The sequence below is a fragment of the Trichomycterus rosablanca genome, chromosome 10 (genome assembly GCF_030014385.1).
Source record: "Trichomycterus rosablanca isolate fTriRos1 chromosome 10, fTriRos1.hap1, whole genome shotgun sequence".
In the NCBI taxonomy this organism is placed as follows: domain Eukaryota; kingdom Metazoa; phylum Chordata; class Actinopteri; order Siluriformes; family Trichomycteridae; genus Trichomycterus; species Trichomycterus rosablanca.
The window spans coordinates 1,036,419-1,062,823 of NC_085997.1; the positions used below are offsets into that span (position 1 = coordinate 1,036,419).

Here is a 26,405-nt window from a genome sequence, read left to right on the forward strand (position 1 = left end):
TGGGCTCTATTGCCCGGTCGTGTGGCCAGGGCCCTTTCTGTGTGGGTTTGTCAGAACAATTGGAGCTGCTAGAATTTGTATACATATATTTTACCCATCATTCCCTTTTCTTCCTTGATGGGTCCTTGCACCCACCTCCTGGTGATTCCCTCCACAGCTCTTCACGTTCTTGTTTTCCAAAATAATTACACATGAATAAAAATATGAAATAAATAAATTAAATACAGAGCAGGTGTTTATTAATAAAATAGGGAATAAATAAATGAAATACAGGCTTGTTCTTCATTAATAAAAATATATAAATTAATAATAAATTAATAATAAATTAATAAATTAAATAGAGACTGGTGTGCATTAATAAAAAAATATTAATGCACATATTAATTAAATAAATTAAATGCGTGCATTAATAAAAAATAATAAATAAATAAATTAAATACAGACTTGGTTGCAATAATAAAAATATTAAATAAATTAATTAAATATAGAGGGGATGTGCTTTAATAAAAATAATAAATAAATAAATGAAATACAGACTTGGTCTTCATTAATAAAAATACTAAATAAATTAATAAAATAACAAATCTTAAATAACATTTATTAAAATATAAACTTTTTTATTATAGTTACACTTTATGAGTATTAATTTTGCTATAGGATGCAGTGCAGTAGAACCTAGATCGCAGGGTTTATAGCAGCCATTCTATTTGCCTTGCAGATCGACCTGCAGACGTTTCTCACCCTGACCGATCAGGACCTGAAGGAGCTGGGCATCACCACGTTTGGAGCTCGTCGGAAAATGCTGCTGGCCATCTCAGGTACTGTGTTTTAAGAACATCCCAAAGAGAACGAAATCAAAAGGTCAAAAGTTAAGCCTATTTCAGAGGAAAACTCTTAAAGAAGGGCGAGGCCTAGCTTTTCATGGCCGTTCCTGCAAGTTCAATTGATCCTCGATTGGTTTTTAGGGTTCAGTTGACGTATTCGGGTTGTTTCGCCGTGGTCAGAGTGGACATTTCCGTGCAGATCTGGAGAACTGTGATTTGTAACAGGCCGTAGTGGTGAAATTTTAACAACGGTAACGACGCTTTGCAGTCTGGAAGGGATACGAGGGTAGCTTTAGGTTCATCGCTGTTAATCCTGGAGGTTTTAGGGAAATCCCAGCCTGCTTGTGAATTCCACAGCGTGGAGGTTAATGGGGGAAAGAAAACGCCTGTGGGCGAGGTTTATTCCTCCAGCTGAACTCTTGAATGGGTCGTAAACGGAGCATGATCCGCACTGACGGAAATTACCGGCGATAGCAAAGCGTCCTCCCTTTCTTAGAGAATAAAAACACACCGAGCTCTGGCTCATTTTTGGCTACGCTGAACGCTCTTTGGCAGAACGGGCGTGCAGAATTTCTTGGAATATTAAAAGATTCAAAGGGAAAATGAATCCTAACCTCTCTGTGTTTGACAGACCTGAACAAGAACCATCGGAAACTCTTCGAGCCGGCCAACATCCGCTCCTCGTTCCTGGAGGGTGGAGCCAGCGGGCGCCTGCCGCGCCAGTTCCACGCCGACATCGCCAGCGTGAGCGGACGCTGGTAACTGATCCACACGTCCGTTCCTGACCCTGTGCCTTAAGAATACTGGACCAAACTATGGGAATCTGTGCCAAAAACACACACACACACACACAAAGAATGTGGAAGGTAAAAAGGGTGAGGATTTGAGGTTTATAGGATTTGTACATGTCGCTGATTACGGAGGATTCGGTACTCTACGCAGTGTGATACTCGTATAGGATTAACGGTAACGCTGAAGGATTCTCGCAGCTCCTGCACTGTTGTTGGATACGGAGCCGTACGTGTACTTAGTTCAAATGATGGATTTTTTATTTATATCCTGGTCCTAGGCTTTTGTCGTACTAATTCTTTGCACTTTAAGAGTACTAAATCGTTTGTCTGTGGGTTCGTCACTCTACACGACGTGCATGGAGCGTGTTTAGCACTTATTTTGGAAAGAAGACCCACAGGTCTTTAGATTCGAGTCGTTTGTTTTGACCCATAGGATTTTATTCGCATCCTGGGGTTTTAAGTCATGTTCCAGAAACGTTTAGAAGTCAGAATCGTTTTGAGCAAGAAGATGCTCTCAGTCAGTGTTCCAAATCATCCCAGTGGTTTTTTAACAGGATTAAAGATCAAGGCTCGGTATAGTGTCTCAAACCAAACCACAATGACCCTGATTTGTGCACATGGGAACAGTCATACTAGAGGAAAAAATGTAAATAATTGATTTTAAACATCTATTAGGCATGGGTGTGTTTGAATTAGGAGTGTCCCAGTACTTTTATCCATGCGTAAAGTCAGAAAGTCTTGGGACAACCAAGAATAGACTTTGTTTCAAAGGGCAGTGATAGCTTAGTGGTGAAGGTACTGGACTGGTTTATGCCCCACCACCGCCAATTTGCCACTGTTGGGCTCCTGAGCAAGGCCCTTAACCCTCAATTGCTCAATAATCATGTTCAGTAGTACTGAATAAAAGCATCTACAAATGAGGAAAAAGTAAATGTTTCTGTGCAAAGCAAACTGAGAAGTATGGATATAAGATCTGATTTAATTTGAACACTTTAAGAGCTAAAAGGTTTGTTTTCTTTTCTACCGAGCAGGATCAATGCAAAATACAGTCAGTATTGAGTCTATAAACAGCCTAGAAACAATCTGTAAACACATTTAGTGTTTACGATTCTTAATCGAACCCTGAAGCACATTTTTAATTGGCATCCCACTGGGTTCGACTCGTAACTACCTCTTCTTTTAACTTCCCCCACTTTCCCCGTCCCGGAGCGAACCGAAGGGTCCCGTGTACGAAGTTTTTGGAATCCTGGGGTCCTCAAGTGCGCCCGTCTTTGCCAAACCAGAATGTTTTATGTGTTGTCTTTTATACTTTCATTAAATAAATCGGAATGTTTGCGGATGTGAGATTCAGACTCGAGTGTCCGAGTTCCGCAGACGTTTGGAAGAATTCCGCCTCTGATGCTGTGAACGCTGTCAGTCAAGTCGAAACCACAGGGTGCCGGTTCCGTTCGCCGTGTTTTCACGGTCCAAAAACAACCGAATCTAACGAATCTGCAGCGTTTCTGACGCAAAACCACTCGTGGAATAATCTCACGATGTTGTGCTTCATTATTTCCCGTGTATAGTGTTATCGTATTGGCATTTAATTGTCCCTCGTATGTCATAGAGGTTCCGTTTAAATAAAACATGTATTGTGCATTTGCAGTTTTGTAGTCGTTTGAACTTTTCTGTACTGGTTTGATGAAGGACTTTATATTTGTATTTACTTGTTTCTGTACCAAATCTGGACTGGTGTTGCACACCTTTAGTACTGTGCACAGCTCCGGTCAGTACGAACTGAACATGGAATTAATCGACTATGCAAAGAATTCGCTTTGCCATATAAATATGCATTTTTTATCAAGTTCTGATTCCAGTATATTGCTGCCTTGATTATATCTATCTGATTAGTGCTTTGATGCATTAGATGCTATTTTGTATTGAACCGAGACCAAACTGTTATACGAGTTTTGTAGATTTTTCTTGTACTTCCTAATAGGAGAAATAAGGGAACAGAAAAGTTTGTCTTTATAATTTTGACATGGTCTTGAGATCAGGGCCAACACTTTTTTCAGAGTCTTGCGTCCAAAAATGATAATAAATAAAAGAACCGATGCTCTGTGATTATGCTAATCATGACGGAGTGTTAGCAATGCTAGTAATGAATGATAAGGGAACACAACACAGAAAGCACTAATCTTTATTGTTCTGCCAAATGTTCTGTAGTCGTACATATCACTTAAGTAGACGTGATTAGTCGGCCAGTGCCTTAAAAATATTTTTTTAATATCTGCAAAGTTGTTGCAGATTAAATTCTTCTTGCTTTTTTTTATTTTATTTTTATGTTTTGATATGAAGTTATCATGATCATAAACATGTGGTACGTTTGAATGTTCATTACAACTTGAAGGCCTTGTTACAACAAATAAAATGTATGTAAACCTACAATGTTGGACTTTTGTTTTGTTTTAATAGCTTACATCCTTCAAGTGTTTTGGTTTAGGTTTAAAATACTGAACGACAACCTCTTCCAGTTAATCAGATGACATAAGAGCTGGGAACTACTGGGGTGACTGGAATGCACCTTAGAAGTGTAGTGAGTAAAGGTGTCCTATTCACAAAAAGCAAAAACAGTCTCAAGTTGCTTTCCTTAAGAAAGATCTGTTCACTGGTTCCACTTTTGTCTGTAGAGGTGCAGAAGCATCTGAAAAGTCGTTGACACTTTTTATAAGACTGGAAGTCCTGCAACCAGTCAGAACTTCTACACCGACGGCAAACAGAACCCCAGGTTAACACCAGTGGGGAAGGTCAGATAGGGTTTCTCCTCACTGCACCTCAATCGTAACTCCTTGATTCCGTGGAAGCTGGACCCAGCGTGACCCTGACCAGGTTAAATCTGTGGTTAAACATGACAATGAAATAAAAAAGGTTTAGATAATGTTTAAGTACATCTCGTTTCCTCATGTAAAACCAGTGTTATAAAGCACACCACCTTCTGACTTTGGAGCAGTAACAGTAAGAAAACACTGCCCGCCCAGGTAAGGGACCAGCTGTAAAGTATGGTGGAGGAGGACTATCATTTTGGCTCATCAGTGTTATGTTTTCAGGTCTAAGCCCTCCATAGAGAGTGTTGTAGCACTAACAGGACCGACCAGCACTAACAGGATGAACATGAAGCGGACATGCAGTGTGTATTTTTCCAATTTTATCCTCTCAAGTCTCCTGTAAATTGGGATTCCCGTACCAAGGCCACTCGTGGCCTGCGGCGGAGGCACCAAAAATGCAAAGACTCCCTTTTTTTAGCCTCGTCCTAGCTTTCTCTTTCAGACAAGATTACATATTTGCATTTTGATTCTACCCACATCGGCTGGATGCAGACAGACAAAGGCACAAATGAGGCGTCGAATTTCCTTAACGGTTCCCTCAAGAATGAAACTGATAAACACAAAACCAAAACCATTTACAGCGACGATTATTACGAGGGATTCGCTAATGAAGCAGATTTCTTCCTGGCATTTACAGTCATGGGAAAAATCTGTCATATCCTAAAAACAATCTGTTTTACATTGAGGCACTAATTAAAGTTGCCCAGGGATCCTAAATATCTCCTCGCCATGCGCTCTGACCACACTGTATTTTTCTCCGCACAGGCCGAGGAAAAGTGCTCTCCAATCTTGCCCAGAGCTCATCTATAATCGAGCGTCCTCACACGCAGGACTTTTATTTTAAGGCTAACAATTCAGGCCTGCTAGCGCTGAATCTCTGCCAGTCATATGAAATGAAAGCAGACAGAACTGAATGACTGCCTGTCAGGAGTTTGTCTGCAGCATGTCTGCTTCTGCGTATGAACGGCTCCAATAACATTTTACTGACAGGCACGCAGTCTGGTGATTGCTCCTTCACCTCCTTGTTGGCCAAAAAAGCAGCTTCGGTTTCTTCTGGGATTCTTGTGCATTCCCAAACCGGACGTGTTGTGGCTGTTTTTAGGAAACATACATTCTTTTGTGGTGCGTGTACACAAAAAAACGAGTTTTCTGATGATATAGTTGTAAAACCATGAAATGTTATTAAGAGATTATAATTTAGATGAATGCTTTGGAGGAATCAATCATTTTTCCTTCTCTCATGTTAACTCAGTAACCTGAAAAGAACTGCAGTTCAACAGGACCATTCTTGTTGTTCTGGTTCTCCTCACTAGAGGGAGATAGAGCATAATTCGTGCATTTGATCTCATTTTCTGCAGGGTTTAAATTATTCATCAATAATGACCTTGTATTAATAGAACATGTTTCTTATGAGGAACAGAAATAACCACAGGAGGGTGTTCTGTTTCATTATTGATTATAAAGGACGTTCTCTCCTGGTGTTCTTCTCCTGAGCATTAAATTAGTAAATTTGGTTGTAGGCAGATGTAGCCTAGCGGGTGAGGTGCTGGTTCGAGCACCACCACTGCCAGGTTGCCATTGTTGGGCCTTTGAGCAAGGTCCTTAACCCCTAACTGCTTAGATACTGTATACTGTCACAGTATTGTAAGTCACTTTGGATAAAACAGTGGTACAGTGGTAGCCTAGTGGCAAAAGCAACTTGTATTAATGAATTATTAATTAATTCTATATTATAAATAATAGCTTCATGTTTGTGGCAAATGTGTGGGAAGAAACCCCTCCCAAACTATTAAACTATTAACATAAATTGTATTCAACATTTTTCAGAATTGTGAAGGCTGTTATAGCCACACGCATTTCTGGCGTCTCCATATAAATGATGACAGTTTTTGAATGGGTTGTTGGGTTATTAGCTGATCTTTTTTGTTATTTACACCAAAGCTTTTCCCAGTCTGCCACCCTGGGATTTCTGAGAAGAAATGAAAAGGCGATATGAATTTATACGGAACAAATAAGCCAGTATAAGACCTGCTGGATGATTATAAAGGCACAGGGCCTTGGATGATGGATGATGGGGGTCGGGAGAGACCTGCCTGGTTTCATCCCTCAGGTATTCATTTGCTGAATGGATTACGGTTGGTTCTGTCTACCTAAACACTGCAGACACTGAAAAGGCAAACCAGTGTTGATCAGCCGCCACGTACGTCTTGATTTAACTCACACTGCTTAATTATATGTGGCTGGTCGACCAGTGAAGCTTGTCCTCCCGTGGAGCAGAGCAGGCCTGGACCATTTAACCACAGGAATTCCGGGTTAAAGGCTCAAAAAGAAAAATTTACCAATAAAACAGCCATAAAACCATAGACAGAAATTCTTTTCTCCTTGCTTTCCCAAGCAAGGTCAGTCTTATAATGCATTAGCTACATAATACATAATAAAGTGTATATTTTACCAGTCAGCCACAACATTCCTGAGCACAGCCGAAATTGAAGCTGTGTAATTTAAACACACAAACAATAGCTTTTATTTTTGGCAGCTTTCATTCCCTCAGCTTTAGGAAAGACTAGTCCTCCAACACTCTCCCCTCTTCCCAACAGGATGGCTTAAGATAATTTGTATTAATAAGATTTGGCCACAAAAACCAGTGGCTCATGTTAGCAGGGTACAAAGAATGTATTCGTTAGACACGTCTGCTGTCCGAGGAAATCCTTTATCCAATGAAGCCGAATGAAGAATAAGCACAGTTTAGGTAAAATATGTCTTTAATGTTTTAAATGAATGTTTATTTCACTCCATCTGAAGTATCTTCATTCATATTTTGGCTGTGTCTTGAAGGATTTACGTTGGGGTTTGGCATTGGTGTTGCACAGCTTCAAGGTCCAAAATTCAAACCACAGATCAGGACTACTGTGTGTAAATAACTTCATGTTCTTCCAGTGTCAGCGTGGGTTTCCTCTGTGTCCTCCAGTCTTCTTTACATCCCCAAAACAGTATAAAAGCTTCTTTTTTGTCAAAGACACTAGTGATTCAATTCAATTCACTTCTGCTTTATTGTCATTATACCCATACAGAGTTGTACAGTATAAATAAGCTGTCAAGCTCCTTCTCCGGTGCACATATAAAAAGGCAATAGTGCCCAACTGTACAAAAACATAAAACAAAGGTTCATAGACAGTCAATACAGAATATCTGCAAAGTCTGAAGTGTAAACTATACTAGAAATAAGCAGCTTAGGTGTTTTGTGTACATTAATTGAGGTGGACCAGGTCATGTGTGCAAATAGTGAGTATTGTGGACAGTGTAAACAGTGTAAACAGGGGGGTTCCTGCCATATCAACACTGACTGATCCTAACATTATGCAAAGCTTCTGAGTGGAATATGTTTATTTATTTATAATTTTTACATCAGTATATTGAAATGGGGGCAACTTGAGCACATGTGAATATCTGGGAAAACGAAGAGCAGCGCCCTGTTGTTAAAAAGACTACATTTCCCATGAGCCACCACGCTCATTAGTCTCAATGCGCAGCACCTGAACTCGGCACTATTTTAGCGGTCTCGGTGAGGAATGTGGTGCTAAATCTGTGTCAGTCAGTCGTGTGAGAACAGTACAAGCATTTGTGTAGTTTAGAGAGAAATATTTGCTTTAAACAAGCCTAAAGATGAAGAAAAATGAGCCAAAAGTGACCGGTGTGGACGGACTGTATCGATGGCTGCTCACGTTCAGTCTAGTAGTTTTATTTATTTATTTATTAATGTATTTTGTTTATTTATTAGGATTTTGATGTGCGAGGGCTGTTTGATATTTCTATTGTTTAATAATAAATCCCCCCCAGTGAGTTTATCAGTGTCTGTGGGGAAATTAACGCTGTTCAGGCTTTACAAACTGGAGACCGGGTTGCCAGGTCCAGCAAAAATATCCAAATGTATTAAACTTTCCCTCAGAAGGTGACGTTCAAAGAAAACAGGCAATAAATGTCAAAATAACAACCAGTATACTACTCTAAATCGTCTGTTAATCTTTTTAATTTATCCTTTTTATTAAGCATTTTGTTTGCAATGGTTTTATTATTAAAACATTAATATTATAATTAAGATCCTAATCAAGAACGTTTATTAGTAACGCAATACTAAAAATTCTTAATTGAATTTGTATTTACTTAAGTAAGTACAAAAAGAGAAAAGAGAGGGAGGAGGATTATATATATCAAACTTACTCTATTTATATGGGCACTAAGAAGTCACCAGCTATATTCACAATAGACGTATAAATGGACCAGAGGTTGTGGACATTTATTAAAAATCATTTATTCAGAGAACTTGGATGTATTGAATCATGAAACTGCCAAGATGTGCATGTCCCTTACAAGGGTGTAAAGGGTGTGTAAACTTCTAACCATTCAATGACTGGTTTCATGGCTGTACATTTATTTATTCACTGTCTGTTTTACCACTTTATCTGATTCAGGGTCGCGGTGGGTACAATTCACTGGGCCAAAGGTGCCAAACACCCCAGACCGGTCACCAGTCCATCATAGGGCACAGACTCACACTTATATCTAGGAGCATTTTAGTGTCTCCAATTAACTTAATTGCATGTTTTTGGACTGTGGGAGGAAACCCACACAGAAAAGACCCCGATCGCTCCACCTGGAAATCGAACCCAGGACCTTTTTGTTGTGAGGCGACAGTGCTACCCACCAAGCCCTCAAGCATGCCTGAACAGTCACAGGCAATGGCCAGGAGTAGATTAAAGTGCTTGTACATTTGTATTCTGGTTTAGCACATTAAAAAAACAATCTGTATATTGTAGTGAGCTGGCAACGGTAGGAAACAAATTCCTTGTGTGTGCAAACATACCTGGCGAATAAAGCTGATTCTGATTGATTGTTGGACCTTGGAGCAACGAGAACAGATTTAACAAAGCTTTTAATGTCCGTTGTAGCCGTTAAAATATTAATCATGCAGTGACTGCACAGATAAGGTGTTCTTATCTAATAAAGGAGCTAGAAATGTATAGGTATGTAAAAAAGCAGACCTGTATCATTAGTCCTGTATTAAAATATCTATAATTATAAACATCATTTTATAAATTATTCACTGGTTCAGTTGAGTTTCCATTTCTGAAGAGAATTCCCAGCCTTCCATAGCAACTCATGCAAGCAGATATCTGCACTACAAGAAGTGCACTTGAAAATAGTGCATGGCATCCAGTGCAATTGGAACACAGCCCATCCTTCCCTCCAAATACCGACCACACACACACACACACTGACGCTGATGTGACGTCACTATATGAAGAAAGCCGGCTGAGGAACCGAGAGCTGCTGAGTGGAAGATCTGCTGTCAGAGCTCCTGGATCCATCATACACACCAAAAAAATCATCAGCATGGAGGTTCCACACATGGCCTGCAGCGTGAGCAGCCCCACCAGTCCGTGTGACGACGTGATCAAGAACCTCAGCCTGGACTCCATCCAGCTTTGTGGTCGAGAAGGTAAGAGACGTTCTGCATGGTGCATTAAAGTCTGGTTTGGTGCTCGTGTGTGTGTGTGTGTGTGTGCAGACGCGCTTCCATCCTGTTGCAGCCCAAACGCGCAGCCCAAACGCTGGGTTCGGATTTCTATTCATGTCATTCACAAGTCCTGTCCTGCATAATGTTGCATATTGTTTGTCCAATGTTAGTCCTGGATTATTGATTAATTAATTGTGATCATTTGGATAAATATTTAATTGATTAGACCTGAACAGACAGCACTGAAATGTTCTGAAGAGCATTTCTTTTAATTTCATTTCTTTTAATTTCATTTCTTTCATTTCTTTTAAACCACGTGTCACGATGTCAGCGACGTGAGGATTAAAAAGCGGCTTTTCTCTCAAATTGTGCTTCAGCACCATGGACACGGACCTTTACTGCAAGAGGACAGACAAGACTGTTAAAGATAGACCCGCCTTTTACCTTACAAAGACCAGATTCTGTGCTGGACTTAATATTTTGGACGGTCTTTAATAATTATGCATGCACACACACACACACATTTACAGTAGACAGTAAAGGATTAAATATATTATTGGTATTGCTGAGTATTTATGGACGCACATTGTGCTGATTCATCTCCTCTAAAGTACTACATGGGCTTTAATCCTTCAGCTGAACAAGGTCATTTAGGACCATTTAATAATAATAATAATAATAATCGAGGACAGATGAAGTGTTTTTATTTATCATATATAAAATATACAATATAGAAATGTTTCTTCCACAGAGATTAAATAGAACAGAATAGAATAGAATGCCTTCATACCTTTATTTGTCATATATACATATACAGGTCCTTCTCAAAAAATTAGCATATTGTGATAAAGTTCATTATTTTCCATAATGTAATGATAAAAATTAAACTTTCATATATTTTAGATTCATTGCACACCAACTGAAATATTTCAGATCTTTTATTGTTTTAATACTGATGATTTTGGCATACAGCTCATGAAAACCCAAAATTCCTATCTCAAAAAATTAGCATATTTCATCCGACCAATAAAAGAAAAGTGTTTTTAATACAAAAAAAGTCAACCTTCAAATAATTATGTTCAGTTATGCACTCAATACTTGGTCGGGAATCCTTTTGCAGAAATGACTGCTTCAATGCGGCGTGGCATGGAGGCAATCAGCCTGTGGCACTGCTGAGGTGTTATGGAGGCCCAGGATGCTTCGATAGCGGCCTTAAGCTCATCCAGAGTGTTGGGTCTTGTGTCTCTCAACTTTCTCTTCACAATATCCCACAGATTCTCTATGGGGTTCAGGTCAGGAGAGTTGGCAGGCCAATTGAGCACAGTAATACCATGGTCAGTAAACCATTCACCACTGGTTTTGGCACTGTGAGCAGGTGCCAGGTCGTGCTGAAAAATGAAATCTTCATCTCCATAAAGCTTTTCAGCAGATGGAAGCATGAAGTGCTCCAAAATCTCCTGATAGCTAGCTGCATTGACCCTGCCCTTGATAAAACACAGTGGACCAACACCAGCAGCTGACATGGCACCCCAGACCATCACTGACTGTGGGTACTTGACACTGGACTTCAGGCATTTTGGCATTTCCTTCTCCCCAGTCTTCCTCCAGACTCTGGCACCTTGATTTCCGAATGACATGCAAAATTTGCTTTCATCCGAAAACAGTACTTTGGACCACTGAGCAACAGTCCAGTGCTGCTGTTTCTGGTTCAAAAGTGGCTTGACCTGGGGAATGCGGCACCTGTAGCCCATTTCCTGCACACGCCTGTGCACGGTGGCTCTGGATGTTTCTACTCCAGACTCAGTCCACTGCTTCCGCAGGTCCCCCAAGGTCTGGAATCGGCCCTTCTCCACAATCTTCCTCAGGGTCCGGTCACCTCTTCTCGTTGTGCAGCGTTTTCTGCCACACTTTTTCCTTCCCACAGACTTCCCACTGAGGTGCCTTGATACAGCACTCTGGGAACAGCCTATTCGTTTAGAAATTTCTTTCTGTGTCTTACCCTCTTGCTTGAGGGTGTCAATGATGGCCTTCTGGACAGCAGTCAGGTCGGCAGTCTTACCCATGATTGCAGTTTTGAGTAATGAACCAGGCTGGGAGTTTTTAAAAGCCTCAGGAATCTTTTGCAGGTGTTTAGAGTTAATTCGTTGATTCAGATGATTAGGTTAATAGCTCGTTTAGAGAACCTTTTCATGATATGCTAATTTTTTGAGATAGGAATTTTGGGTTTTCATGAGCTGTATGCCAAAATCATCAGTATTAAAACAATAAAAGACCTGAAATATTTCAGTTGGTGTGCAATGAATCTAAAATATATGAAAGTTTAATTTTTATCATTACATTATGGAAAATAATGAACTTTATCACAATATGCTAATTTTTTGAGAAGGACCTGTACAGGTGTACAGTACAACAAGCAAACAGGGTTAAGGGCCTTGCTCAAGGGCCCAACAGTGGCTGCATGGCAGAACTGGGATTTGAACTCTCAACCTTTAGTTAATAACCCAAAGCTCGACCCACTAGGCTCCCACCGTTCCTATGATGATTGTACAGCATTTCCGGAGCCGAGAGGATTGACGGTCTTGCTCAAGGGCCAGGATTCAAACCTTCAACCTAATTTTTTCGATAGCCCACCCTACCGCTGTTCCTGTGGATTTAACAGAATCCGTGAAGCTGTTTCTGTTAGAGATCAGGATTTCTGGTCTTGTCCGAAAGCCATGCATGGTAAAGCAAAAACTGTGTGCCAGAAACTTCATGATTGGGGTCTTCATGGCCAAGCTAATATCATGTGCAATGCCCAGGAGTAGATTAAAGCACCACGGACCAGTTTCATAAAACAGAATCCCAATACTACTCACAAATGCTGAAAATGATCTTTTTTTTTGCTCCCACCTAGGGGTGATAGGAGACAATAGCACCCGAAATATGTTGGAAATGAAAGCAATGTTTTCAGTGACTTCTAATTATTTATTCTTTCTGTGTGGCCTGGTATTAAATGACCCACAGACTGGTACTGGTCCGCGGCCTGGTGGTTGGGGACCACTGGACCACCATTAAAGCACTTGATTGTTGGACCACAGAGCAACCAGAACAGATTTATGAAATAGCTAACAGATTTTTAAATAGCTCTTAATGTTATATGCTGGCAATAATGTGAATAATAGTCTGAATATGTTTTCTAATGTTATTTTTGATTCATTGATTACTTTAATGATCCCCAAAGGAATTTTCAGTGTTACAGCAGCAATAACAGCATAAACAGCACACAAACACGCCCATGTCGTGCCTTGCGAGTCTTGATAATATTGCATACGGTGGTATTTTAAATAAAGATATGCTTCTTAATTTGTGACAATAGTTACATTCCAGAATCCAGAATCCAGAAAAGGTGACACTCACGACATTCACGAGTAAATAAACCATTCAGGTGTCCACAACATGTATACAGTGTAGAGTAAAGATATTTTAGAGTCTGTCGTTTTATATTTGGCATTTTTTAAAAGGGAAATAGCGTGTGGCTCGTGTGTGAGGCCTACTTGATATTCCACACCAGCTCTGCCACTCCGTTTGAGGAACCTGAAGTCCCCTCGGCTGTGCTGAAATAAAAGAGAGAGAGAATGAAATGAAATAAAGAGTGTGTGTTCTTACTGACAAAACCTCGTGTGTTTTGGCATTAAATGCCCTCTGTTCATGCGCACAGTCTGCTGTTGTTGTCGGACTGATTTGCTCCCTTGTCATGGTTGAGCGGGTGGTGCTTCGTTTTATTTAGCGGCGTTCTGATTTGCTTACATGACGTTCAAGTCTGTCCAAAACGGAGCGTCCAGTAGGTACGATCGATACGCCCGAGTCTTGCTGGAACATTCTGTCCCTCCCTATTCAATCGTTTTTGTTTCTACCCCCAAGCATCGTGGCATTTCCCGCTCATCACGCCCTCCGTTCCACCACAGCGGCGCCGTGTCATTAAAATCGTGACGTTCCACTTTTGACGAGTTTAGAGCGTATTCCCCGTGGGGAAAACCCCGAGATAGGCCAGCTGAGCCGGTCGTGCCGGGGGAAGACTGATGATTTGTGGCCTCGCCCCGAGCCTCTGCACGGTCCAGCTGTGTCAGAGGGAGTCTCTGCCATCTGCCGAGCGTACCCGCCCGTCCGCCCGCCCGCTGGGTGAATGGGTCGATTTAACACGGGCCGTCAATTCACTAATTGTCTCCACAGAGCTTGTGGTTTTAAGAAAGGGGGGGGCGCCCTCTAGCGGGTCGGCTGGGCGCCCTCTAGCGGGCACGATCAGCAGTGCATCCAGTAGACAAAATCAGCTGCTAGTCTGCTGGGTGGGAAAAGACCGGACTATAAAGTGGGCGGGGTCTTCGAGGCTGTGTAAGGATCCTGGTTAGTAGCCTGAGGTGCCTGTACAGAAGTGGAGGAGTAAGAGGGTGTCAGAGGGAGGGCGTGTCAGGAGAATATACCCTCCGTACGCCTTCGGGGTCTCCAGCAGCCTTCTCTAGGACTACAGTGTGAAGGATCTTGATCTAGATCTTTATATATTTACACTGGTGATGTACCGTGTCTGACACATGTTCACAGTTCTTGATTTAACACACATTGGGACTGGTGTGGATATATTTCACACGCAGTATGAGGCACTCACACCAGGCCTGGCTGATGTCGAAGCGCTACACAGTCATGTCTCACGTCGCTGCCATGTTTTGGGGTGTCAGACAGACGTTCCACCCAAAATACAGACACAAGGAGTAACTTTCAGACTGTTAACTAGCAGTCTGTGCCTGAGGAACAGAAATGCTCATGCTGAGACCTCTTAATAGCCGAATTTATACGAGAAAATCATACGCCCGGCTGTTCGTAGAGCAAATCTGATTAGAAAACAATATTTATTCATTTTGATGTATGAACCACATGCACTGATTTGCAAAGCTGAGCATTAGAGCATTAATTCATTCATATATTGTCTGTTTTACCACCTTTTTAACCTGGTCAGGGTCGCAGTGAGTCTAACAGAGCAAACACACACACACACACCCTGCCTGGGGATCGAACCCAGGACCTTCTTGCTGTGGGGTGACAGTGCTACCCACCAAGCCACCGTGCCGCTCTCACTTAAAGCAATGTATGTCTTTGGGCTTGTAGAAACACATGCAGATACAGGGAGAACGTGCAAACTCCACACAGAAAAGACCCTGGGAATCGAACCCAGACCCTTCTTGCTGTGAGGCGACAAAGTGTGCACAAAGCAAAGAAGATATCAGTTTAAATCTGCTTAAACAAATAAAAGCATGACAATAAGTGATCAGGACAGGACGAACGTGGCTCGGCGAGGTTCTAACACGCTCGTCCAGGTTGTGGAGACGGTCCTGCTGTGGTCACCGTATGCTCATGTACTCAGATTGCTGAGCACTGCTTTTGGATGCTCCTCAACACCTCTTGGCAGGACAGCAAGCGACCGCCAATGTTCCCGACGCCGCCCTGTTTTCTGTCACAGCGCCGCAGACGTGTCGTGTTTATTCACACGTGTCTATTTATAAAGCGAATTATTCATGATCTTGGAATAATTTCTCAGCGTGTCCTCAAACGCCTCCTCAGAAAAGCTGTATTTTATTTATTCGTACTTTACTGCCACTGCATTGTTTATATCACTGATATTATTCTATGCATTATCATGCAGAAAGAAACCGCGCCGCACGTGTGCATTCTGCTTTAATTAAAGAAGCCCGGCTGCTGAATTGCTGCACCTTGTCAGGTCCGTCTGTTTCGGACTGTAACTGATGGGGTCTCAGCTGGTCTGTGAGAGGAGGGGAGTCTCGGGGGTGCACGAGAGCACTGCTCGCTTATAATGATATTCAGGTGTAATTAAGGCAGACGATTAAACGAGTCCACGTTAACCACAGTTGCTCTGAATCGTTTGATTAAGTCTGGGGAAAAAACGTGTCCATGCTTTTGGAATACATCTGACTTATATTAGATGCCTTATTTATTTATTTTTATTTTTTTTCCTCTCAACTGTTGCTGATGGAGATCCGTATCACGCACGGAGAGTCACGCACCGATCTCCATTATCCCCCGTCTCTGTGCAGCACCACCGATCAGCCAGCAGAGGTCGTAATTGCAGCAGTTATGCTGAATCCACCCGGGATCAAACCCGACGGACAAGCCGATCGTCGTCCGTATGGGCGCCCAGCCTGCCGGGGGCAGAGCTGAGATCCGATCTCTTGAGTTCGAGACATCGGCTCCGGTGTGCTAGCGTGTTTTACCGCGGAGTGCCTTATATTACCTTGGATGGTGCACTTTTCCTTCCAATATAGTCCTACCCAGTTCCCTGATCGTATTTCACCTCTACTGCCGACACGTGTGTTTGTGTGTGTGTGGTACTGACCGCTTCTTTTCACCTGCACCAGGGCAGCAGAGGTCGTAATTGCTGCAGTTGTGAAGAATACCCTTCGACACTCCCTCGCTCAGACATTAGTGCCACCCGAGCGCTCGTTCATTCATTATTTTGACAGCTGTACACAGTTCTTTATTAATAATGTCTTGACTAATTAGTTATTTAGTTATATGCAGAATGTGTAGCTACAATTAAATGACGCTACGTGGTTAAAAGTAGTTGGACTCAACGTGGTACCGTCAGGGATGGTCGCTTGTTTAGCAGACGTCCTCATTCAATTTTCACCCTGCTAGATCGGCTCCGTGAGCAAAAACAGCGAGCCATATGCATGTGATCGTTTTCAGGGTTCCATTGTGCCAATACCTTCACCCTGGGATGCGATCTAATGAGACGCGTGTTGACCTGTGCTGTGAGGGTCACCACATTTTCACTCGGAGCATGAAAACACGTTCTCCGGAGTAATGAGTTGGTTAACCGGCTGGCGTCTGGGTGATAAATCAGAATTATAGATGCCAGGGAAAACGTGACCTGCATATGCGTATCCCAGTACTCATGTTCCGAAAACGAGTGGAACAGCTGAGCAGGAGAATGATGTGGTGTGTGTTTGGTGAGATGGTGAAACACTGTGACGTCCTGATACAGTGCGACGGCTGGTTTTCTTTGGGTGGTTTTCGTTCTGTACATAATTGAACCGTAGTCCTCCTCTCGACCTCAGTGTTCGCTCCTGTACAGCCAGACAGGCGTTGTTCCCACCGATTCCCAAAATGTAGGATATTTATAGGGCTGGGAACTGGAAGCTGATGAAACTTACATGCCCGGCTGTGGGTGCGGGGACGGTCCGATAAAGCCTGCACATTTTATCTTCTCGCGGGAGCCCAGGCGGAGAGACATGGCGAACACACAGGGCGTAACGCAGCTGATGCATGAATGATTTATGAGCCGAGAGGAGACGATCTGAGATTGTGTTGTCTCCTCGGCGTGAAAGCACCGGCTCTCCGGGGGCTGACGGTGCATTTCTGATTTACTGAGCACACAGCGGTGAAAAAGATGATGATGATGCTCAGGGACTGACGTTTAAATAAAAGCGGACACAAGTAAATTACGGTCTATTAAGATTATTTAAGAACTGTCTATATACACACTATACGTCCAAAAGTGATTCACTGTTCTGAGTAGGCGTCTCACATTTGTGGGAATGTGTGCCTATTCAGTCAAAAGGGGGCATTAAAGACAGGGCATTTAAAACAAAACTAAACTAATTATTGTTTTAATACAGCGGCTCTCAACCAGGGGGCCGTGGCCCACTAGGGGGCCTCAGTGAGCCCAGACGGGGGGTCCTGTTGCATTTAATTGAGGAGAGTAAAAATAATTGCATATAATGACGTGATGGGACGTGAAAATCGACAGGCTGTTAGCATACAGGAGATCTTGTGATGTCATAAAATGTGCATACAGGAGATCTTGTGATATCATAAAATGTGCATACAGGAGATCTTGTGATGTCATAATATTTGTTTAAAACTACCGATAGTGTACGTCGGGTCTTTGAGAAACAGATGACCACTATAAAATGCAGATCCCGTTGAAGTCGACCCGGGTGAGGAAGCTCCTACCATCCGTTCACCAGAAGTAAACACACATCAACCACAATCAGAAAATACTAATTCATCGAATTTCTCATGAGCAAAAAGACGATACATTTGGTCGTCCTTGCTGAAAGTGGAAGAATAAATAAGATCATAACCCGTGTCAAGGGGGTCCCGGATATAATTTTTTGAACACAGGGGGGTCTGAGAGGGGAAAATGGTTGAGAACCGCTGATTTAATACATTCATTCTTTTATTGAGATCTAATGTGCCAATGTTTTGTTCTCGTCTGTATTGTACTAATGCGCTAGTGCCTTTCTCCTCTTCACATAAAGGAATATAAAAGATTCGTAAGATTACGAGCGCCATTAATAGCCCGCTAACCATTCTGTACTGTACTGTTCTGTTAATTACGCTGCTGTATGAATAGAACAAAAGCGGCGGTCTTTCCCCCGCGCCGTGTAGCGGGTGTTGAGGAGTGCGATGCGGTTCACTGGAAAGAGGGTCCTCTCCTGCTGAATGGTGCGCTTGTACGGCAGCCGGAATGAAGAGCTCCTTTGTTCATGGCTTTGTGCGCTGCTCTGTCTGTTTATCGTGATCCGATCACATGAGAACGTTCTGATGGAGAACCCATACGGGGTGGGAAGGGAAACGTCGGTTCTCACTGGGGTTGAGGGAGAAACCTCAATAAACGAATGGACTGCGTGATATGATGGAGTAATTATCGTCGTATCATGCTAAGTAGGCCCAACTGACCTTAATTTTGGATCAAAGTATCTGAAGAACAAGTTGGTCTTGACTTCGGAGGGTTTAAAATTGGGACGTTGATGGTTGGAGCTTCTCTGTGAACGTTTACGAATGGCTGCGGCATCTTTGAGATCTTCAGATAATAAGAATGCATTCCTGTCGAACCTTAATAGCATCGGTGCTCCTATGATGATTATGGGGTGCTGGTTAGTCATGTCTAGTTCCCATTTTAAGTCTCTTATCAGTCCCTGTTTGCCCTTTTTTTTGCAGTTTTTGCAGTAGCGCCACCTTTAGGAAGCCGCCGAACTCGACAGCTTCTTAATTCCGAATAAATCTTTTTCTCTTTTGGCGGCTCCCATATTTAGGCGTCGCCGGAGCGGATCTGGTCCACATGCCAGACACGGAACAGTTTCTACACCGAATGCACCGTCTCATGCAACCCTCCTATTTCTATCTGGGCTTGGGACCTGCACTGAGAGCGCACTGTCAAATGCACGTCCCAAATGCTAGGCTGTTTCGGCCACCCCGTCCCCCATCATTGGAAATTACCCAATCATGTCCATGGAGACGCCCGACCGGCCAATAGCACCGCTGAGATTCAATCCTTGGATCACCAGATCTTAGCAGCAAATACAGAAAATAATGTAGGACTGTTAACACAGCTTTGGGTCATAAGTTCTTCACTAACGATGCGTTTGACCTTAAATGAAGCAATTAATTGTATGTGTGACAGCAATTAAAATAAATGGGGGTTTTTATCGGCTGCTCCCGTACTCTCAGACAGCCCTTACTGACGCAACCCTCCTATTTCTATCCGGGCTTAGACGAGTGCACCTCCTGATGGCTAGGCTGTTTCGGCCACTCGACCCTTAGACATAGCCCATATCACAGCTGAGAATCAAACCCTGGATGCCCAGAATAAAATTCAGTAGAAAGCTATTCGACCTTTTAGAAAGTGAAGAATGATGCAATGGTTTGAAAAGCAAAGGCGTGATCAGAAGGTGAGAGGATGAAGATGAACTCTTAGAAATAATAATTTATTCATTCCTGATATGAACGGGTTTTGGCCGGGAGCTCAGCACACAGAACCAATTTCATTTCATTTCTATTTCCTCTCGTTTCTCTCGATCTCGTTTGTGTCCGGCTCTAAGCTCAGGATCTGTCGAGCCTGAGCCGGTGACATAATCTAGCCTGGAAACACGCCAGGCTTGTCAAACCAACGCTAAGCCCTCTTTAAGCCCAACGCACTGCTATGTAGGGTCAGTGCTGGAGCCGGACACAGCTAGGGTATCGGAGATGGTCTCGTGTGAAGGAACGTCGAGGGTTCAGTACGACGAGAGTGTTGTCGGGAGCAGGTAGGCACTCTGGACCTTTTTATTTGTTCTGATCTGTGCCAGGTTGATATGGCATCACAGAGGTGACTGACAAAGAAAGGAAAGGGGCACAGAACTCGAATGCACTCGTGATTTTTGGGCATTTCTGCCTTTTAATTGTATTTCTGTGCCACATCTATGAGAGGTCTGATACTTCAGCTTTAACATCTTAAAACTCAACAAGTATGTCAATAACATCCAGTTGTTTGCTTTTAATTGTCAAAGGACAACAAGTTCCCATCGGAGCCTGTGAGTATTATATTATTAATAATAATAATAATAATAATAAATTACATTTATATAGTGCCATTCTAATACTCAAGGCTGACGTTTTTAAATGCGTGAAAAACACAGAAAAAACTTAAAATATACAGCAGATGCTACCAAAGATCTGCACTAAGCAGAAACAACACAGAGACTGACACGCCCTCCTTTGTTTTGGCTAGAAAAGCATCCGAGGGTGGGCGTCTTGACCCGTACATGTTTGAGCTCATGCGTCGAGTGCCAGGCATTTTTATTCTTGTAAATATGGTCCGAGTGCTGAAAATTAGAGCGGTAAAGCAGTCGAGTGTTGAGGTACTACTGGATATTCTTTCCCTCGATCTACCGTGTACTGGCCAGTCACCACATCTGTCTTTTGGTCCTGTCCGGTTCTCTTTTTTAGTGTTAACTGTATTAATTGTAGGTCCTTGTATTTATTTTACTTTTATTTTTTTTTCTTTCAACTGCTCCCACGTTTAGGCATTGCCAGAGGGGATCTGGTCCTCATACTAGACTAGTCCTCACACTGTTTTTACGCCAGATGCACTTGCTGGCATGACCCTCCTATTTCTATCCAGGCTTGGGACCTGCACTGAGAGCTCACTGGGAAGTCAAGTGCGCCTCCCAATGGCTGGGCTGTTCGACCGCTCTCCTCAGACATTAGCCAATCAGCACCGCTGGCATTTGAACCACCAGAGTGCCCAATATACGAGGGATCTTCAAAAAGTATCCACACTTTTAGATTTTATTTATAAACGGTGAGGGTGGGAGGGAGGAGGAGTAATCGGTTGTGTCTGAGAGACTGAGAGACGCTTATAGTCCTGATTTGATGCTCAAAGAAGCTTTAAGGGGAAGAAGATATTCATGTGATGATGACGTGAAAGCAGCGGCGCATCAGTGGCTCCGCTTGTCTTTTCTTATTCGTCGGTTGTTTGTTATGTAAGACGTAATTAGACTTAATAGAAAGTAATGCGTCAGTTTTCTCAGCGTCCACTTGCTAACTCTGTCCTCCCGCGCAGACCCGACTTTTTCAGAACTCCAGTCCTTTGTTCGGTAGACGAGCTCGGCGTGGTTCTCTCTACCTCCGTCTCTTTCTTTCTTTCTTCAGTTGACGAGGAACCGGAACAGAGAAGCAGCATGACGTCTGTCTGGGACGCTTTAATGCTCGATTTTTAGACGTAGAGGCTTATGACGCTCTGTTCAAATTAGCCAGTGCTGAATAGCCTTGCTTTATCAGGATCAGTGTGTTTGAGAGTGGGTGTGGGTCATTTTTTTTTGGCTGACCGGTCAGGTACAGTGCTTGCTCATGGTTCTGTAGACTTCCCCATGGCACTCTTGTTGTTTAACGTCTTTGTGTCTGTGAAATCCTGTGTGAATTTTGCTGACCGCTGAGCAGGCTAGCGTAGCCGAGGCGATTCCCCTCGCTGCTACATGGATCATTTGTAGAATAAATGCTGTGTATTCCACATACTCTCACAGGAACCTGGTCCAAGACATACTGGAGATGGAAATTAGGTATAATTTATTTGACGGGACTGGGTGTGTCCGAAATATCTGAAGCCAGTATTTAGATAGAAGAGGTGTCCCAATACTTTTGTCCATATGTGATATACTCGTATCTTAAACATTCTTCCATCATCTGTCTCACGTCCATCAGGAAATAAGTCCCAGGACTCGGGCATTGCAGAGATGGAGGAGCTTCCTGTTCCTCAGAACATCAAGATCAGCAACATCACGTGTGACTCCTTCAAGATCTGCTGGGACATGGACACCAGGACCAAGGAGCGGATCACGCATTACTTCATCGACCTGAACAAGAAGGAGAACAAGAACGCCAACAAGTTCAAACACAAGGTTGGTGCCACTTGATGCCGCCGTGCACTTCGTGATTGAAAGTATGTGGACGCCTGAACTTCAACTTATCACACATAAGGCGTCGAATCTGTGTGCATCCCAAAGGTCCCACAAAAGGCTGAGGTTACATGACCGGTCTTCATTTCTATTGCTATTTTATATTTACGTAATAAATGATGTGATCTTTTCACACCCTGTTCTCAAACAGGACGTAAATAGAATTAAAAATGAAGATACTCCAGTAATAATTACATTTCCTTGACTCAAAAGTTGTTCTGAGTTTGCGCACAAGGTTTCTTGGTGGCCCTGGACCCATCACAACCCTGACCATGGTAATACGGTCTGTAAAAATGATTGAATATATAAATAAATGAATCTCAGTTCTGATACCGGTCAGCTGGGCGCCCCCTAGTGGTCACGATCGGCCACTAGTCTGCTGGGTGGAAAAAGACGGGACTAAAAAGTGGGCGGGGTCTTTGATTCCGTGTAAGGACCCTCGAGGCACCTGTGGAGATCAAGCTGATCCACCGAAGTACGGGCGAATAAGAAGGGGTAGAGGGCATGTCAGGAGAATATACTCTCCGTACGCCATCGGGGTCTCCAGCCGAGAAAGAGGAACTGGCTACCCATATATGGCTTTAAGGACTCATTGAATGTGCGTGTGGGGCAGGACCCACCAAGAACCTGACCAGAACAAAGCAGTTATAAGGCTTGTTTAAATATCGTATCAGTGCTTTATTTATTTATTGTTTACCCCAGGATGTGCCCACTAAACTGGTAGCGAAGGCTGTACCCCTGCCCATGACAGTGAGGGGTCACTGGTTCCTGAGTCCACGCACCGAGTACACTGTAGCCGTGCAGACGGCGTCCAAACAGAGCGACGGAGACTACGCCATCTCCGACTGGAGCGAGGTTGTGGAGTTCTGCACGGCGGGTACGAAAAACAAATACAGATATTTCAATGCCTACTGTTGGGGGTGGTCCTAATGTTTCGGATGATCGTGTGTATAGCAGCATCCTTCAAATCCACGTCTCTTAGTAAAAAATGACTTTCTTCGGACAGTCTGACGTCTCTCACGCTGAACGTTCTCATTTTTGGCAGATTACTCCACGGTCCATCTCACACAGTTGCTGGAGAAAGCCGAGGCCATCGCGGGCAGGATGCTCCCGTTCTCCGTCTTCTACCGCAACCAGAACAAAGAGTACTTCGACCACGCCAGGCATGTAGCTCTGCTTATTTTCTACTAATATTTTCTTAAGATGGTCAAAATACCACCATCAACCAGTTTGGGTCAAGAAACAACACTTACTGTACATCTAATATGGGAGCTGTGTGGATGAAGTTGGCGCTGATACAAAAGCAGAGTTACGCATTTTTATTTCTCCAGTTCATGTTTTGTTGACGAATCACAGCTTTATTTTTTATGGGGTTTTTTAATGGCCATAAAAAGTTTTTCTTGATTGGTCTGTAACAGTGACTGGCTCGTCTGAGGGAGAGAGGGGCGTAGTGTATTCCTCATAACTGCTGCAGGTACGACCTCTGCTGGCTAATCGATGATACTGCACAGAGACCAGGCATAATGAAGATCAGTGTGTGACTCTCTGTGCGAGATTCGGATCTCCATGTGACAAGAAGCGGTCGGTACTGCACACGTGTTGGAGGGGGCGTGATGTTAGTCACGACCCTCCTCGGTCAGGAGCGGAGGTCTGCAGCAGTAGAGGGGAAATACGATTGGGGAATTGGATATGACTAGATTGTGAGGAACATTGGGGGGGGGGGGGGGGTTAAGAAATGCTGTTATCACACATTTGATAAATTGTGGTGGCATGACACACCTAGTGACGCCCCCTCCGACACGTGTGCAGTACAGACCGCTTCTTTTCACCTTCACCAGGCAGGTTCTTACGGAGATCTGTATCGTGCATGGAGAGTCACGCACTGATCGCCATTATCCCCCGTCTCTGTGCAGCGCCATCGATCGGCCAGCAGAGGTCGTAACTGCAGAAGGTTGAGCAAGTGTAATTTAGTACAGAGGCCGTTTTACAGAATCTAGAGTAAACAACTGTCGATTGAAGACTGATTGAAGATCTGATCACTTCAAATAATCGATAGGATCTATGGAAGTAAAACCTCCATAGACTTGTACCAGTGGGGTACGGCTCCACGGGGGTCTTACTTCCAAAGTTCCTATCTAATATAATCTGTCTCTGAATAAGAAGCCGAATTTCCACGTGCATACAGACGTCAGAACTCATCTACAGCACAGAGAGGCCGACGTCGATGAATCCTCATTCCTTCTGTCATCCGTAACAGATCATGGGAGGCGGGCGGACGGTTCCATCGTTTGTGGTAATGGATCTAACAAAAGAGCCACAGGAGTAAAATCCAGATTAAATGAGATGTGAGAAGCACCTTGAAATCTAATTTGCTGCATTTAGCCTCCAGAAAGGAGCTCGGCAGGATGCCGCGTTCTCCATTTGGCTCTGAGAGGCTCTGTGGAGCCACGTCAGGCATCAAATCGTCTATACGTCTATAACGTCTATACGTCTATACGTCTAGTAACGTATCATCGTCCTGCACATGATTAGACGTTTGTAGTGTGACTGAAGGATTTCTGAGGGAAAACTGTGATCTGGGGTTGCCAGATTTTTCCTCACTAGACCTCATGATGTACATGCTTCTGCTCTTACTGGTAGGTCGTTGCGTTTAGAATAATATATTAACATTTTTACGCCCCCCTGTGATTCCAGAGAGGCGCAGAACAACAAGATGCTGCCGTCAGTGAAGGACAACAGCGGCAGCCACGGATCCCCCATCAGCGGCAAGCTGGAGGGCGTATTCTTCAGCTGCAACACCGAGTTCAATACAGGCGCGCCGCCACAGGACTCGCCGTACGGCCGCTACCGCTTCCAGCTGCCCGCCGAGGCGCTCTTCAACAGCAACACCAACCTGTACTTCGGCGACTTCTACTGCATGTACACGGCGTACCACTACGTCATCCTCGTCCTGGCGCCGCGCGGCTCCACGGGCGACGAGTTCTGCAAGCAGAGGCTCCCCCTGCTGGACGCCTCCGACAACCGCTTTCTCACGTGCGTCGAGCTGGAGGACGGGCGCCTGGCGTTCCATCACGCCCAGGACCTCATCCTGGAGGTCATCTTCACGGACCCGGTGGACCTGAGCCTGGGCGCGGTGGCCGAGATCAGCGGGCACCAGCTCATGAGTCTGTCCACGGTCAACGCCAAAAAGGACCCGAGCTGCAAGACCTGCAACATCAGTGTGGGACGCTGAACTCCTGGTGCCCCCTAGTGTTCGGATTAGCACATTACACCTTGTCATGTTTGTTTTTACCTTGTTTAAGTTTCCAGAATGTCCTTTTAGAAGTCTTGAGGCTTCACGGTAGCACGTGTTTCAGCTTTTTACCAAACACACGCCGCACTCGTTTTGTTTGTTTGTTTGTTTGTCCGAAACGTTCCATATTTAACCCCTACTGGCTGTACAATGTTCGTCATAGAGCTGCAACGTACTATTTTGCCAAAGCCGACAAATGATGTAGCCGATCTAAACGAGGCGCTAATCTAGAGGTAGCCGTGGCCGCCGCATGACCCGCGGCTTTCCTTGTTATTCGTACGGACCCAGCCGCTAGCACACTGTATTCACCGCGTAAATAAAGACGCCAAGCTGTAGAAATAGAAAAATATTTATTTTTGAACCGTGAATATAAAACAGAACCAGAACTGCACAATTTCAAGGGACTCGGATCGGGGCGGGAAACGGATCTGAAGGAACGTGCACGAGCCGCTGAGCGTACGGCGAATGACGTGACACAGAACACACCACACTTAGAATCGTAGAACAATTCATCACTGTAGAACTCAGTCGGCATGCAGAGACAAGAAATACCGTCGTCGTTATGAGGATAGTTAGGAGCTGTACTCGTTTTTATCTTATTTATTTATTAATTGAACAAAATTGCACTTGTTTAAAGTAATACGCTCGTGTTGCTTCATATAAAATGAATTAAGTAGCGTTTACGGGGCTTGTATCATATAAAAGAGAGAAATTGTGCTTGATACTAGACTAAAATCAAATTTCTCCTATATTTTTCAGAGATTCATTACAATCACGCTGCCAGTACGTGAAGAGAACGCGCCCGGGTGCAGGATTGGGCAGAAATATCGTTGTTTATTATACACGCTTCATA

At 43.6% G+C, this 26,405-nt stretch overlaps 2 protein-coding genes across 2 annotated transcripts in view; both read left to right on the top strand.

The window, feature by feature from the left end:
• The window catches only part of bicc1b (BicC family RNA binding protein 1b), a 53,019-nt gene extending 49,016 nt beyond the window's left edge, over nucleotides 1-4,003 (top strand). The window contains exons 20-21 of the mRNA XM_063002652.1: nucleotides 719-818; nucleotides 1,456-4,003. Coding sequence (XP_062858722.1) covers nucleotides 719-818; nucleotides 1,456-1,586 — 231 coding nt within the window. The 3' untranslated portion in view covers nucleotides 1,587-4,003. The remainder of the gene's footprint in view (nucleotides 1-718; nucleotides 819-1,455) is intronic.
• A 5,823-nt stretch (nucleotides 4,004-9,826) lies between these two features.
• On the top strand, nucleotides 9,827-25,899 carry phyhiplb (phytanoyl-CoA 2-hydroxylase interacting protein-like b). The gene is made up of 5 exons (XM_063003468.1): nucleotides 9,827-9,976; nucleotides 22,007-22,203; nucleotides 22,963-23,137; nucleotides 23,306-23,427; nucleotides 24,959-25,899. Exons 1-5 carry the CDS (start codon nucleotides 9,871-9,873, stop codon nucleotides 25,490-25,492), a joined length of 1,134 nt encoding a protein of 377 aa, XP_062859538.1. The 5' UTR covers nucleotides 9,827-9,870; the 3' UTR covers nucleotides 25,493-25,899.
• Nucleotides 25,900-26,405: the final 506 nt, after the last annotated feature.

Bases quoted from the DNA above. Each gene is read 5' to 3' on its own strand.
- phyhiplb (XM_063003468.1), top strand. From the start codon at position 9,871: ATGGAGGTTCCACACATGGCCTGCAGCGTGAGCAGCCCCACCAGTCCG. The intron at 23,138-23,305 runs GTACGAAAAACA...CATTTTTGGCAG, and splicing joins TGTGGAGTTCTGCACGGCGG to ATTACTCCACGGTCCATCTC. The intron at 23,428-24,958 runs GTAGCTCTGCTT...GATTCCAGAGAG, and splicing joins ACTTCGACCACGCCAGGCAT to GCGCAGAACAACAAGATGCT.